Source organism: Neovison vison, chromosome 3, assembly GCF_020171115.1.
Source record: "Neovison vison isolate M4711 chromosome 3, ASM_NN_V1, whole genome shotgun sequence".
Lineage (NCBI taxonomy): Eukaryota > Metazoa > Chordata > Mammalia > Carnivora > Mustelidae > Neogale > Neogale vison.
Genome location: NC_058093.1, coordinates 104,515,070 through 104,530,484, shown reverse-complemented (window position 1 = coordinate 104,530,484; position 15,415 = coordinate 104,515,070). Strand labels below are relative to the sequence as shown.

The window sequence follows — 15,415 nt, the reverse complement described above, 5'->3', positions numbered from 1 at the left end:
CTCTAACCCCACTATCCTCTTAATTGGCAAAAAAAAAAAAAAAAAAAAAAGAAAGAAAGAAAAAGAAAAAAAATTTTTTGATGAAGTTCTAAAAGGCTCTAATAAAAATATTGTGGGCCAACTGATTTACTGAAATTAAAGAAAAAGTTACATTTTAATTCCAGTTTTACCCCAATCATCAATTAGCTTGTTTGCTGAATACTAACTATAAAGTTGTATATACAAAGCATGCTATATGCTTAAGGACTATTTTGGTTACAGTATCTGGAACTGAGTATGATTAATCAGGAAATTCCTCACTGAATACATTTTGAATAACGGGAAGAGGAACAGCATTCATTCATTCAACAATATTTAGCACTGACAAAGCAGAGAACACTGGATACACAGTGATGAACAAAAACAAACTGGCACAGAGCAGGGGATAAAAGCCTAGCAAAGCAAATAAATGGCCTAATACTCATTAAAGAAAAGAGAAGCAGAAGGGATTTGGAGAGAACAGCAAATAAATTTACTCGAATAATGTGAGGGCCCATAATACGGAAGTTTGTAAGAACAAGGCCACTTTGGGCTGCCTGGGTGGCTCAGTGGGTTAAGCCTCTGCCTTCAGCTCAGGTCATGATCTCAGGGTCCTGGGATCGAGTCCCACATCGGGCTCTCTGTTAGCCAGGGAGCCTGCTTCCTCCTCTCTCTCTCTCTGTCAAATAAATAAAAATCTTAAAAAAAAAAAAAAAAAGAACAAGGCCACTTAACAGGATGGTACTAGAATTAAGAGAAATAATACACATCCCACACCATGTATAAGATTAAAACTATCTTTAAAGATTGCTTTTGCTCTGCAGTTTGATTCAGTAAAAGAATGAAAATGCAGAGAGACAAATTAGAAGTACCTCCAGATAATCTAAAACTAGGTAGTAAGCAGCCAAGTAATGGACAGAAGAGTGAATTCAAGTGATCTTTCAAATAGCCTGCAATTATGAGGTGATACACTGGAGAAGAGGAAACAGACCAAAAAAAGAAAAGTGAAGAGGAGAAAAACATCAATTTAATTCTGTCTAACCCAGAACTGTACCTGTTTGTGGAAGCATCCTGAACACTGGTGTTTTTATGACTTAATACGCTATCTTCTCTTGTAACCTAAGAAAATGAAATCATAAAAAAAATTAAACATTTGTTGAGGATACTAAAGTCACAATAAATTTATACTTCTTTCCAGTAAGAACAAAAATACCACTTTGCTTCAGCTCTAGAGGTAATCATACCTTGTCCATGGAAATATCCATACTATACCTCTTACAGCCCCATCCCACACCCAAATTAATAATCCACGCTTCCACTTCAACAGCACACAAATTCACACCCTGTACTAGACAGCTCTCACTTAAATTTAAGATACCATGATGTGTTAGTCAATATGTACAGAATCCCAAAAGATTCAATGCCACAATTTTTGGAATTTACATGATGAAAAGAAGAAAGAGATGTTAAGCAGTCTATTTGGCTTTTTATTTTTTCCTGAACACAAGGAATATGTTAAGAGGAAATTCTAAAATATTTTTCTGAAGGGGTCATTTTTTTCCTTTAACTTTATTGCAGTTTCATTTACATACAGTAAAACGCATACATTTTTAATATAGGGTTTGATGAATTCTGAAAAATACAGAGGTGCATAACCAACACCAAAGTCACCATGTGCAACATTTTCACTACCCCCACAACATTCCCTTCTGGCCAATGCAACCTCATCAAAAACCCTTACACATGGCAAACAGCGAGCATTATGTCCTATAGTTTAATGTAAATTGAATCATAATAACTACTTTTTTAGTGTCTATCTCTTTAGAATGACACGATGTGGGGTGCCTGGGTGGCTCAGAGGGTTAAGCCTCTGCCTTCGGCTCAGGTCATGATCTCAGGGTCTTGGGATCGAGCCCCACATCGAGCCCCATAATCTTAAAAAAAAATAAAAGAAGCTCCATTCTGTTTCTAGTTTGCTGTGAGCATTTATGACAAATGGGTACTGATTTCTGTGAAATGCCTTTTCCATATGAATTGAGATAATTTACCTTTTTTTTTTTTAAAGATTTTATTTACTTATTTGACAGACAGAGATCACAAGTAGGCAGAGAGGCAGGCAGAGAGAGAGAGGACGAAGCAGGCTCCCCGCTGAGCGGAGAGCCCGATGTGGGGCTCGATCCCAGGACCCTGAGACCATGACCTGAGGCGAAGGCAGAGGCTTTAACCCACTGAGCTACCCAGGCGCCCCAAGATAATTTACTTTTTAATATGGTGAACTGTAGTGGTTTTTGAAGGATAAATCAACTTTTTTCCTGAGGTAAATGCTACTTAGTCTATTTTGTTAAGGATTTTTGAATCTATGTACAAGAGGGGTATTGGTCTATGGTTTCTTTTCATATGAAATCTTCTTCTGGCTTTGGTACTAGGGTAATACTAGTATCAGTAAATGAGGTGGGAAGTGCTCCCTCCTCTTCTATTTTCTGAAAGAGTTAGTGTGGAACTCTTATTTCTTCCTTAAAAGCTCAGTAGATTTCAACCATGAAGGCATCAGGTCCTTGATTTTTCTTCATGGGAAGGTTTCTAACTATAAAATGAAATCTCCTTATTTTAGGGTCATTCAAGTTATTTTTTTCTTGCTCAAGTCAAGACAAATCCAAAACTGTAAATGAAATGTAAGGCAGTGACAACAATTACTACTGCCAATACAACATGCAGCTTCAACATTGGGGATTTCAACACTTAATTAAATGCTCTTTATGTTCCATGTCCTTTACATTATATTATCTTATCCTTGTAAACCACCGGTAGGTACTACCAATATCCTTTTTTTTTTTTTTAAAGATTTTATTTATTTATTTGACAGAGAGAGATCACAGGTAGACAGAGAGGCAGGCAGAGAGAGAGAGGGAAGCAGGCTCCCTGCGAGCCCGATGCAGGACTTGATCCCAGGACCCTGAGATCATGACCTGAGCCGAAGGCAGCGGCTTAACCCACTGAGCCACCTAGGCGCCCCCCAATATCCTTTTTAAAACATAATTAAACTGAGGCTCAGAGAAACTAACTTGCCAACTCACAACACTAGTTTGTGGTAGACTAGAAATGGGGTTCAAATTCAAGTTGTCTGATTCCAGAGCCTGTACTGTCATATTTTACATTTACTTTTACAGGCAAATATTATGTCAGGTTTATACTCGTGGGGAGAGGATAGATAACTAAAGCATGAATAATATTCTGCAAACCATCTCAAGTTCCCTTCAAGGCTTGTGCTTGGGGACAGAGTGGATAAAGTGCATCTTCTCAACAACAGGGTATTTCAAAATTCTAGTTGATAATGTGATTTAGTGAGAAGGAATTCTGTTCTGATTTTACTATGGAGGGTAAGTCTGAAAGTTAGGGAGCACCAAGGAAAAACTGACTTTGGAGAAGATGGATGCCATAAACTACATGGGGACTGGTCCTTCCCCACTGCATCCTTCACAATGTCACAGCCAACTCCTTCACCTTGTAACTGTCACTCTTGTGACACATAACTCTGCCAAACTGAGGGCAGATGGGTGGTGGGGAATAGCAGATTGCTAAAGAAAGATCTAAAACCACAGACTTAGTGTTGATAAGAAACTCAAAGTCATTAGATTTTCTGGCTATAAAAGTGGCAAAGAGTAGAGACTCACTTTTATAGGAATTTGACTTAAAAAGAAAAAAGAACTTCTTATGCCCTAGAGGGTCTTTACTTTCAACTTTTTATCCCATGACTGTCCCCTCTTAATCTAGCTTCTACTGAGACTCAGGAAGGCATTCTGCCATCTTGAGCATGTGTATGGGTACTACTCTCTATCTCTAATCACTAGCTAGGTCGGGTCTTTGGGTCTCTCTGCTGTTCTTTTCCCTTCATCAGGACTATCCCCATTAAAGACAGCTTACCATTATGGACACTGGGGAGGGTATGTGCTATGGTGAGTGCTGTGAAATGTGTCAGCCTGATGATTCACAGACCTATTCCCTGGGGCAAATAATACATTATATGTTAATAAAAATAATTTAAAAAAAAAGAAAAAGAAAAGAAAATAGACCCGGTGTCAATAAATAAATAAGTAAATAAATAAAGGCAGCTTACCTTATGCACTGCTTCTACTTGAGCCTTCAAAATATTACTTTTCAAGTCAGGAGGAACTCTTCTGGCATTCAATCCTGGGCTCTCAATGGCATTATTAAGACATTTCTCAGTCAACTTCACCACCTCCTCCTAGATATTAAAAATATACTGTAAGCAACTCTGATGTACTATAGTTATATGGAAATAGGAAAGGTGCCGATGAAAGTTCATATTCAGACAACCAGGACATCATGTGTCTTAAATAGTCATGTCCTAGTCCAAGAATAGTCACCTCCCACATGCAGTTTCAAACTAAGGCACAATAATCACAAACATGAAATATGAATTGGTAGGGGTCTCAAGAAATCATCAAGCCCAATTTCCTGTCTTTAAAGCAACTGAATAACTAACTACATCATTCAGGACAAATGCTTCAATGAAATTGTACATGGAAAACATGAGCTGTTTGCTGTAATTCAACTGATTTTAGGTTAGGCCCTACACAGGCTAATCACTGCAATTCTGGAGCTGTCACCAGTAGATAATTTTGTTTAGAATTATGTTTCTTAGCCACAAACAGTCCCTCTCAGGTATAGACTATGAAAATAACAGAACAAAGCCCAAGTCCAGTCAGTGAAGGTCACAATGAAAACATTATAAATAAACCATTATGAAAAAAAATAAATGGAATGAAGCAAATTAAGAAGGTTAAGGGCTCCTGGATGGCTCACTTGGTTAAGCATATGGCTCTTGATCTCATTTCTGATGGTGAGTTTAAGCCCCACACTGGGCTCCATGCTTGGCATGGAGCCTTCTTAAAAAAAAAAAGTACTTTAAATTATCTGCACTACAAATGATACTTAACTTGAGTGGCAACAACAACAACACTTTATCACTATTATTACTGTGCTTGATATTTAAGGCTGGTCTAAACAACAGACTCACTCTAAACACTTTCTTAGTCTTAGACACAGCTTTTGTTCCGTAAAACGGGTTAGCTGCCATGTATGGGATTACACACTATGCTGTTCTTTCAGATTTGAAAGATTTAATTAATGTGCTTATTCTGATTTGGTGTTTCTCAGTGTGGTTTCCACACATCTGCCTCTGTGTGGGACCCTAAATCTGAATGTTGCAGGAGCTTCCATATGTGATTCTAATACACATAAAAGTCTAAGAACCAATGCTTTGGACTAAACTCTTAATGCCTGTGACTGCCTAGTCTTGAGAATGATTCCTATTAATTGCAGGAAGTCCCTAAAAAAAGTCCTTTAGTCCCTAAAAAAAGTTACTTTTTAAATTATAGGTAGTTCATATGGTATAATCCAGCAATTCCACTTCTGGGCATATATTCAAAGGAAACAAAATTACAATCCTGAAGAGACTTCTGCCCTCCCATGTTCACTACAGTATTATGTGCAGTAGCCAAGATATGGAAACAACATAAACATCCATGGAAGGATGATGGATTAAAAATGTGGTGAGTGTAAATGTTTATATGGAGCATTATTGACCTTTAAAAACAAGGAAATCTTAGCACAGGGAGCATAGTCAAATATTGTAATGACTTTGTACTGTGACAGTAACTACACTTATGGTGAGCATTTCATAATGCATGTAATTATAGAATCACTGCCATACATTTGAAACTAATATAAGATTACATGTCAACAATACTTCAATTTAAAAAAAGAAGGAAACTCTGCCATTTACATCAGCATGGATGAGGCTGGAGGGCATTATGCTAAGTGAAACAAGTCAGAGAATGGCAAATACTGCATGGTATTACTTACATGTGCAAATTAATAAACAAAAAAAATCCAACTCAGAAACAAAGTAGAATGGTGGTTGCCAGGGGTTTAGGGGTGGGGAAATAGGTAAAGCCTGGTAAAAAGGTACAAATTTCCAGTTATAACATGAATTAAATTCTGAGGACCTAATATATAGCATGGTGGTTATAGCTAATCATCGGTTCCATATACTTGAAATTTGTTTAGAGAGTAGACCCTTTTGAGAATTTGGTGAGAGTACATCTCACCAAAAGCCAAAAGAAACCAAAAAGGTCACTATATGAGGTAACAGGTATATTAATTCAACTGTAGAAATCATTTCACAACGTATATGTATATCAAATCATCGTGTTGTATTCCTTAAATATATTACAATTTTATTTGTCAATTATATCTCGATAAAGAAAAATCATGGCTAATTCAAATACTTCTGACATTTTCTTTTCAGAGTCAATTGTGTTTCAGAGTTGAAATTACTTGTTAATTGTTTATATTTGACATTATAGGATTCTCAGAGCAAGCTGCCTCTGGACATAAGCAGAGATTTCTTTTTCTGTCTATATTCCAAACATAAACAAGAATTCAACACACAGGGGCGTCTGGGTGGCTCAGTTGTAAAGCATTCTGCCTTTGGCTCAGGTCATGATCTCAGGGTCCTGGGACTGAGGCCCATTATCAGGCTCCCTGATCAGTGGGGAGCCAGCTTCTCCCTATCCAACTCTCCCGTGCTTGTGTTCCCTCTCTCGCTCTCTCAGTCATAAATAAATAAACGTTTAAAAAAAAAGTAATTAACACACATATCACACGTAAAAGTATAAATTGTTACCATCTTTCAATTTTTGCAAAAGCATAAAGGCTTTAAAATTGCCTGTACTTTAACCTACTACTTCCTTCCCAGGAAAATAATCAGATGATGGCAGATATTTATTTAGAAGGTTGTTTGTCACAGCACTGTTGATGACAGTGAAAACTAGCAATAATCTAAACGTCCAACAGGTAACTGAGTAAATACAGTGATGACACAAGTTAACTACTGTCTATAATATGTCCTCAAAATAAAGAACGACATTTATAATTGATTTGTTTTAAAATTGATTTGTGTTTTAAAACACAGTGTCAGGGCGCCTGGGTGGCTCAGTGGGTTAAGCCTCTGCCTTTGGCTCAGGTCATGATCTCGGGGTCCTGGGATCAAGCCCCGCATCCGGTTGTCTGCACAGCAGGGAGCCTGCTTCCCTCTCTGCCTGCTTGTGACCTTTCTGTCAAATAAGTAAAATCTTTAAAAAAAAAAAAATGAACAAAAAACCAATGCAGTGTCACTCTCTTTTTATTTTTAAAAATACATATTTAAATGCTTGGAAATATTTGTCTTAAAAAATGTTAACTGTAGGGGTGCCTGGGTGGCTCAGTGGGTTAAAGCCTCTGCCTTCGGCTCAGGTCATGATCTCAGGGTCCTGGGATCCAGCCCCGCGTCGGGCTCTCTGCTCAGCAGGGAGCCTGCTTCTTCCTCTCTCTCTGCCTGCCTCTCTGCCTACTTGTGGTCTCTGTCTGTCAAATAAATAAATAAAATCTTAAAAAAAAAATGTTAACTGTAGTTATCTCTTAGTAGTGAATAATGAAGATTTAAAATTTCCTACTTCTTTAAATCTATTTTCTATAATTATGATGTATGAGTACATAAAAAAATTACTGAAATACAAGTTGAGTTTAACAGCTTTAAAATATTTTCACTTTATTATAGCACATAATTTCAGGGTCAGCCAGTTACTATGCTGCTGATACGACTGCCTTGAATGCCCAAAATGTGGCAAACAGATGACCAAAAGCATTAAAAGGACACCCTGATTCCTAAATACCCCAAATGAGACCTGAACTGAAATGACTGCGGCTACTCCAACTCTACTGGAGAGTAATCCTGGCTGTCAAAGTCAGCTTACAGGAGAACTTAGGTGAGAGGTGTTAAAGTTGATCTGAAGTTTGCCTACGTTCCAGGCAGAATGCCACCAGATGCAGACCTGCACTCTTAAAACAATCTTGGCTGGGAAATGTGAACATCTTATCAGAAGGGCATAGTCAAACAACCAAGGTGAATAGTGTAAACAGTAAAATCTACAAGAAACACGGTACATTCTTGTAAGAGGTCCTAATTTTGAGAGATCCAACACTGAAATGATTGGATTAAAAAATATATACATGAACCTTTTAACCAAAGTAAAGTGCTTTTTAGTACCTTGGAGAGATTCAATGAGATGTTCTAAGGTTGGTGATGGTTCATTCTTTTTTTGAGTCATGGACCCTTTTGAGAATTTAACAAAATAAGGATCTACTTTTCAGAAAAAATATATAAATGAATCAATGACAAGTATATGTATTCAAGGGGCACCTGGGTGGCTCAGTCAGTTAACTCTCTGCCTTCAGCTCTGGTCTTAATCTGGTCTTAATCTCAGGGTCCTGGGATAAAGCCCTGCATTGGGCTCCCTGCACTGGGCTCCCTCCCAGACCAATGGATAAAGCCCTCCATTGGTCTGCTTTTCCCTCTCCCTCTGCCTGCTGCTCTACTTACTTGTGCTGCCAAATAAATAAATAGAACAAAGAATATATACTCAATTTCAGAGTTTAAGGCCCTCCTCATAATTATTCATGAATAGATCCATGATCTGCAAGTTAACAATTCTGCTTTAGAAGATTAGTTTACCTTATATTGTTACTAAATATACACAAAGGTGTATATTTTTACTTATTTATTTATTTATATTTTATATTTATATTTTACTTATTTATTTTATTTATTATTTTTTATTTTATATTTTATTTATTTATTAGAGAGAGCAGGAGCAGGATGAGGGGCAGAGGGAGAAGTAGACTCCCCACTGAGCAGGGAGCCCTATACAGGGCTCAATCCCAGGATCCTGAGATCATGACCTGAGCCCAAGGCAGATGCCTGACAGACTGAACCACCCAGGTGCCCCTTATTAGTTTATCTTACAAAAAGTAAACAGCAAACACGTTGGTAGAGCTGAATCAACAGTGTATGGAAATCAAATGACTGCATCAATCCGGGGTAAAATAGGTCTCACATGGCATGAGATCCCTCTAAAATGGGTTCTCAAGACATGAATTTGAAGTCAGCTCTACTGCCAATAGTGCTAGTCTCAACCTAACATGGCTTAAAGCTTCTTAGTAATACAATTCTTAGAGCTGATCATCCAAAACTAATACTTTGCTTTAGAACAATATACTTTATTTACAAGTTTTTCATCCTAAGATTACTTTAGTTAGTAAAGCTGATTATTCAGATTAATTTGTATTCTCCAAGCAAACATGAACTATTGATTATAATAGTAGAGAAATCAGACTGGATTAAAAATGTGTCATATAAATAAAATATGAATCAACTTTTATACAACACTCTAGTTCTAAAGACATATGGTAAGGTGATCAGCTGTCTCCTAGTTTTTAGTACAGCACTGAGGTCTTTCTTGTTGTTCCTGCTTGCCATTGAATAAGCTCTCACTAAATATTAGCTAATATTTCTCCTAGCTATGTGAACCCCAGACTGTTTCTTGATGGCACACCATCCTTTACCTAAAAGCCACTCTTACACTCCCTTTCCTACACTGAACCCTACACTCCTCTTTTTTCAAGGCTTCAAGAATAACTGAATAGGTCCTCTGCTTTGGAGCCTCAGTTATATTATAACTAGACATGCAGGAAATTTTACAAAAGAAACACGTAACTGTTCAGTGGATTTCCTTGAACTCCCTTCCAGTGTAACAATCACTCCTCTTCCCCCACCCTATGCCCACCAAGATTCACCAGTCACATTCTCCTTTAGGATTATTCCAGTCCTCCATTAAATTTTTCCCTCATTAGTTTCTAACCATCTAAAACTTCCATCTAAAGCTTTCAATTAACTCTTTTGCCTCTGACCCCGTATTCCTCTACTTACAGAGATAGTAAAACAACTGAGAATATGAAACCAAACACACAAATACAATTGAAAAATACTGAGGGGTCATGAAAATTTAAGTTGGGATGCCTGGGTGGCTCGTTGGCTAAGTGTCTGCCTTGGGCTCAGGTCACGATCCCAGGGTCCTGGGATCAAGTTCTGCACCAGGCTCCTTGCTCAGCAGGGAGCTGCTTCTCCCTCTGCCTGCACTTCCCTGCTTGTGCTATTTCACTCTCTCTGACAAATAACTAAAATCTTAAAAAAAGAAAGAAAGAAAATAAAAGTCTGAAATTTAATCAGCTTCTAAAAGACATTTCTAAGGAAAAACATATTAGAAAAAGAAAAAAAAAACTCGATTCAAAAGGACAGCTTGAAAAATGGCAAGAAAGAAGAGAATCACTCTTTACATCACACTGGCCTCCGAAGAAATTCCAGTTAGTTATCCAAGGATGAAACAACACTGCAAACCAGCTGGTCCCCTTTCCTCTTTAAAACCAAAACAAAATTCATTCAACATATCCATGTTACCTGTTGTCTATATATAGGGAAAAAAAGGGTGTCTCTAGATCATTATCTAAAATTTACTCTTCCACTTAGTAGGGACATCTAGTAGCAGATAAAATGAATTATTTTTTATCTCATTCTATTTAATTATTCCTTTAAGCTATTTAAGAAAAATTTTAAATTACACTCAAGCAATTAACTGAAGTTTAATTGGTTATACTGGTATGCACCCCCCCACCCCACACCTAAAATTCGAAGGGCACAGGGTGGTGAAAGTTATGAAGGACAAAGCTGAAGCATCTCAAGTTCCATTCTCTTCCTGTTTATATGACAGACCAGCTGCTTTTCAAACAAACCCTTCTGCAATTTTATCTTCATTTATTTGTGAGAGAGAGAGAGAGAGTGTGTGCACACGGGGCATGGAGGCAGAGGCAAGGGACTGGGGCAGTGGAGAGAATCTCAAGCAGACTCCTTACTTAGTGCAGGGTTGATCCCAGGACTCTGAGATCATGACCTGAGCTGAAACCAAGAGTCAGATGCTCAACCAACTGAGCCACCCAACTGTCTCAAATCCTTCTGTTATTTTAAAAAGCTGTCACCTTCAACTACAGCAGTACCTACTGAACAGAATTAGAAAAAGAATGGGCTAAATCAAAACAGTAAGTTTAAAACAGCCACAACTCTTTGCATACATATTGGAAAACACTCAGGAGATGACCTCACAGTTCCTATCACTGCCCGAATTTCCTCCTTTCCTCCCAAACATCCAAGAATTGTGCCTTTGAAATATGTCTGAAAGAAGTCAGCACACACACATTCCCCAGAAAAAGAAAAGAGAAAGTATCAGCTTTGGAAAAAGCAGGGATTTCTAGGAGGTCTGGAGATGTGTGCAGGTATTATGAAGGAGAAATGAATACCTGGTTGTTGATGTTGACATCAACGTTGGGACGAGAAGCTGGCAATGGACTGCTTTCCACTTCAAGGTGTTTGAGCTTCTGTGAATCCTCCTTTAAAGCTGGGAAAAAAATGGCAACATGGCCTCTTAGTCTGCCAGGCTGTCACAGCTGTGTGAGGGCATATACTTACGTTTTGTTTTTCCAATTTACCAGTTACCAACAATTAAATGGAATAACCTGTAAGTCTGTAGAAAATAAATAGATTTTCTTTCTACAACCAGATAACTATTAATTTAGGAGTTAACCTACATTACAGGAATATTGCCTTGTATCTATACCATGTGTAGAAAGCCACTAGGTATGGAATCTCAATAGCATGTTTGGTTAAGAAGGCTTACTAGCCGGGTGCCTGAGTGGCTCAGTGGTTAAGCCACTCACTTCGGCTCAGGTCATGATCCCAGAGTCCTGGGATCGAATCCCGCATCAGGCTCTCTGCTCAGCGGGGAGCCTGCTTCCTCCTTTTTCTCTCTCTGCCTGCCTCACTGCCTACTTGTGTTTTCTCTCTGTCAAATAAATAAATTCTTTAAAGAAAAAAAAAAAGGCTTACTAGCCAAAAGATACCAAGAAAAGGCAGAGAACACCTGTGACACCATCCTTCCATAACCACAATACAAGCTCCTCCTTGCTGCTGCCCCTCGGAACAATTTGTTACTTAAACTGTAACCCCTGGAGGATTTTACTAGTTACCAAGCACATTTAGATATGGCCTTAAGATATACATATACTGGCAACAGGTGTTTGGGGAGAAGGACAATATACTACCGTGAAGCTGGGCAGCTGGGGATGCCCTGCCCGCCCAGGGCGGAGCGCCGCCTACTTCAGGGAAGCAGAGCACCCGGAACACCCGGTCAGCTCAGGGTGGAACGAAAACCGCCTGCTTCCCTTATCCGTTCTCGCTCCTTTCTCTTCCCAGAAGCGCCCTTCGTTAGTTAGATGAGTCCTTTGAATGTCCTTGTTGAACTATAAACTTTATCCTCCTTCTTGCTTGTCTGCAAGATGGGATTAACGTTTGACCTTCATCAATCCTTCTGTTGGTTACTGTTTTCTATCCAATAAAAGTGAGACAGTGGAGTTGCTCGTGGCAGCCGTCCTTTTCGACTGTTGTCCCCTGCTCCCAGTCTTTCGCAGCTGACTTGTTGGTGCCTTATTCTTCTCTCATCGCCGACTGGAAGCGGCACCTCCTGCCGAACTTCAGTACCTTCCCACTTTCTTTCCTTGACCCTAACTATATACACTGCCTAAAACTACACTTCTGTGGAGCAAACAGATTAAGAACATACGTTATTCATTCACTGATTCAACAGAGTATGTATTGAAACACAAGGTATTTCAAAGATGTTTCAAAAGGCTTGCAGGACAAGCCTTTTGTCTTACTATGTTCTGACCAGCTGCAAAACACATTACAAATAAATTTCTCTAACCACTGAAAAGATAATATATTAAACACAATTCAGCTTTAAATGAACTTTATTTAAAAATAATTAACCACTCTAGGGGCGCCTAGGTGGCGCAGTAGGTTAAGTGTAAGCCTTTGGGTCAGATCATGATCCCGGGGTTCTGGGATCAAGCCCTGCATTGGGCTCTCTGTTCCAGGGGAGCCTGCTTCTTCCTCTCCATCTGCCCTTCCCCTTATTCTCTTTCTCAAATAAATAAAATATTTTTAATTAATTAAATAAAAACTTTTTAGAAAATTATATTTATTTATTTGAGAGAGAGAAAACAAGTGGAGGGAGGAATAAGGAAAAAGAAGGATAGGCAGCCTCCTCACGGAGCAGGGAGCCCAATGTGGGACTTGATCCCAGGACCCTGGGATCATGACCTGAGCCAAAGGCAGATGCTTAGCCAACTGAGCCACCCAGTTACTCAATAAATAAAATCTTGGGGGAAAAAAATTAACCACTCTAATAATCTTATCACGCAGGGATGATTTGGTAGGAGTTTAAATTTTTACACTGTTAACTTGACCCAAAAAAAGCTGCGTAGTAATTCCTATTTAACCCAGTAAAAGGGAGGAAAACACTATGAAATCATTTGCTCCTCTTTAAAATCAAATAAGATCAAAAAGATCTTATAAAAGTATCCATTAATTAACTCAGTGGATCGCTCTCTTGGCTACACATTACAATCAGATGGGGAGGTTTTAAGGAATACTGATTCCCAGAGCTGATCCTAGAACCATGATAACAGAACTTCCAGAAGTAGTTTTCTGTTACTGGTAGTTCTTAAAACTTTCCAGGTAATTTTAATGTACAAAACTGAGAATCACAAATTCAACACTGATCTTCACAAAATCTTTCCTTTACATACCTTTTTTTGAGAGGAGGAAGGAGGGGCAGAGAGAATGTTAAGCATGCTCCACACCCAGTGTGGAGCTCAATCTCAAGTGAGATTAGGACCTGAGCCGAAATCAAGAGGCAATTAACAAACTGAGCCATCCAGGTGCGTCCATTTGCATTCTTAATTTATATCTCCAGGGTTTTGTTTTTTTTTTCTCCTGGTTTTCTTAACGCTTCAAATTATGCAATACTAAATTTTAACATGATGATGTTGAGACCACAAATACTTTAGCTTATGCCAATAAATACCGCAAAACTTAAAACCTAAAATATTGGGTTTGGGGGCATTTTCTGGTTGAAATAAAGCTTCCTGTGCTACTTCTGCTTGGCTGAGGAAAATCCTAAAATAACAGGATAAGCTATTTTTTTAAAAGTTACTATTCATAACAACTTACCCATGTGAATCAGGATTTTGACATGATAGCCAAAAGAAAATACAAAATAAATTGGACACCAGGATTCCAAGACCTTAATTCTTAATAGCAAAACACTCTATTTTCACTGAATGACTTTGAACAAATGTTATAAATATAAATGTATATAAATCTGACTGAGTAAATCTTATTAATGAAACTTCCACACTACACAATAATTTCTTCTGCCACAACTTTAATATCATTTAAGCTCTGCTTGAGTACCTTCTGTAATGAGGTGCTCACTTACTATCAGGTATCTATTTCCAATACATGGCAGAGAGATTTTTAAGTCTCCTCTATACTGATTCTAAACCTGCTTCACTAACCTTTGAAGTTGCTGATCCAAGATTCACCAATTAAGCATCATAAAATAAATTCTTTGATATATCAGAGAGTTATTTAAAGAGTTATTACATCTTACTTGCTCCTTTATTTTCTAGGCATCTTCCTAAATTCATTCTACCATGTTCTCCCAAACCAAAACAATTTCCTCGGAAGTATACATTAAATAAATGCAATTTGCCAACACTATGCTATGGCATCACTGAAAGAGAGGAAAAATTGTTTTTTGCATTTGTATAATGGAATCAAAATGGAATGTATATATAAAATCAATAATGCCACCTCTATAAAAAAAGATTATTTTATTTTTTAACCCTGGAAATACTCTGTATTAACCTAGTTCTACTTCTGGCTAAAAACATTTTCTTCACTGTCTATTTGTATTGATTACTTAAGGAACAAAGGAATACATTTTTTTTTAAGATTTTATTTATTTATTTGACAGAGAGAGATCACAAGCAGGCAGAGAGGCAGGAGGAAGCAGGCTCCCTGCTGAGCAGAGAGCCCGATGCAGGCCTCGATCCCAGGACCCTGAGATCATGACCTGAGCCGAAGGCAGCGGCTTAACCCACTGAGCCACCCAGGCGCCCAAAGGAATACATTTTTAAAGCCAATTACCAGTAGTACTTAAACATGTCCTATTAACCTGAAGCACGGAGTAACTTTTCATTAACACTTTCTATTCTAAATTACTACATACTACTGCTATACTCAATGCTCTTCAGAGACCATAGCGTACTCACTGGCAGTTCCCTGTAAGTTGTTTAAAGATGGTGTCTGACTTAGTGATAGAAATCAAAATTGGCAGGACGCCTGGGTGGCTCAGTGGATTAAAGCCTCTGCCTTCGGCTCAGGTCATGATCTCAGGGTCTTGGGATCAAGACCCGCTTTGGGCTCTCTGCTCAACAGGGAGCCTACTTTCTCCTCTCTCTCTCTCTCTGCCTACTTGTGATCTCTGCCTGTCAAATAAATAAATAAATAAAATCTTTAAAAAAAATCAAAATTGGCAATAGC

General features: G+C 38.3%; 1 protein-coding gene across 4 annotated transcripts in view; it reads right to left on the bottom strand.

Annotated features, from left to right (window-relative positions):
- Nucleotides 1–15,415, bottom strand: part of EPB41L5 (erythrocyte membrane protein band 4.1 like 5) — a 140,274-nt gene that overhangs the window by 18,063 nt on the left and 106,796 nt on the right. For all 4 annotated transcript variants that reach the window (XM_044242630.1, XM_044242632.1, XM_044242634.1 and 1 more), the window contains 3 exons: nucleotides 11,269–11,366; nucleotides 4,133–4,261; nucleotides 1,073–1,137 (listed from right to left, as the gene is read on the bottom strand). In XM_044242630.1, the coding sequence (XP_044098565.1) occupies nucleotides 1,073–1,137; nucleotides 4,133–4,261; nucleotides 11,269–11,366 (292 nt within the window). The remainder of the gene's footprint in view (nucleotides 1–1,072; nucleotides 1,138–4,132; nucleotides 4,262–11,268; nucleotides 11,367–15,415) is intronic.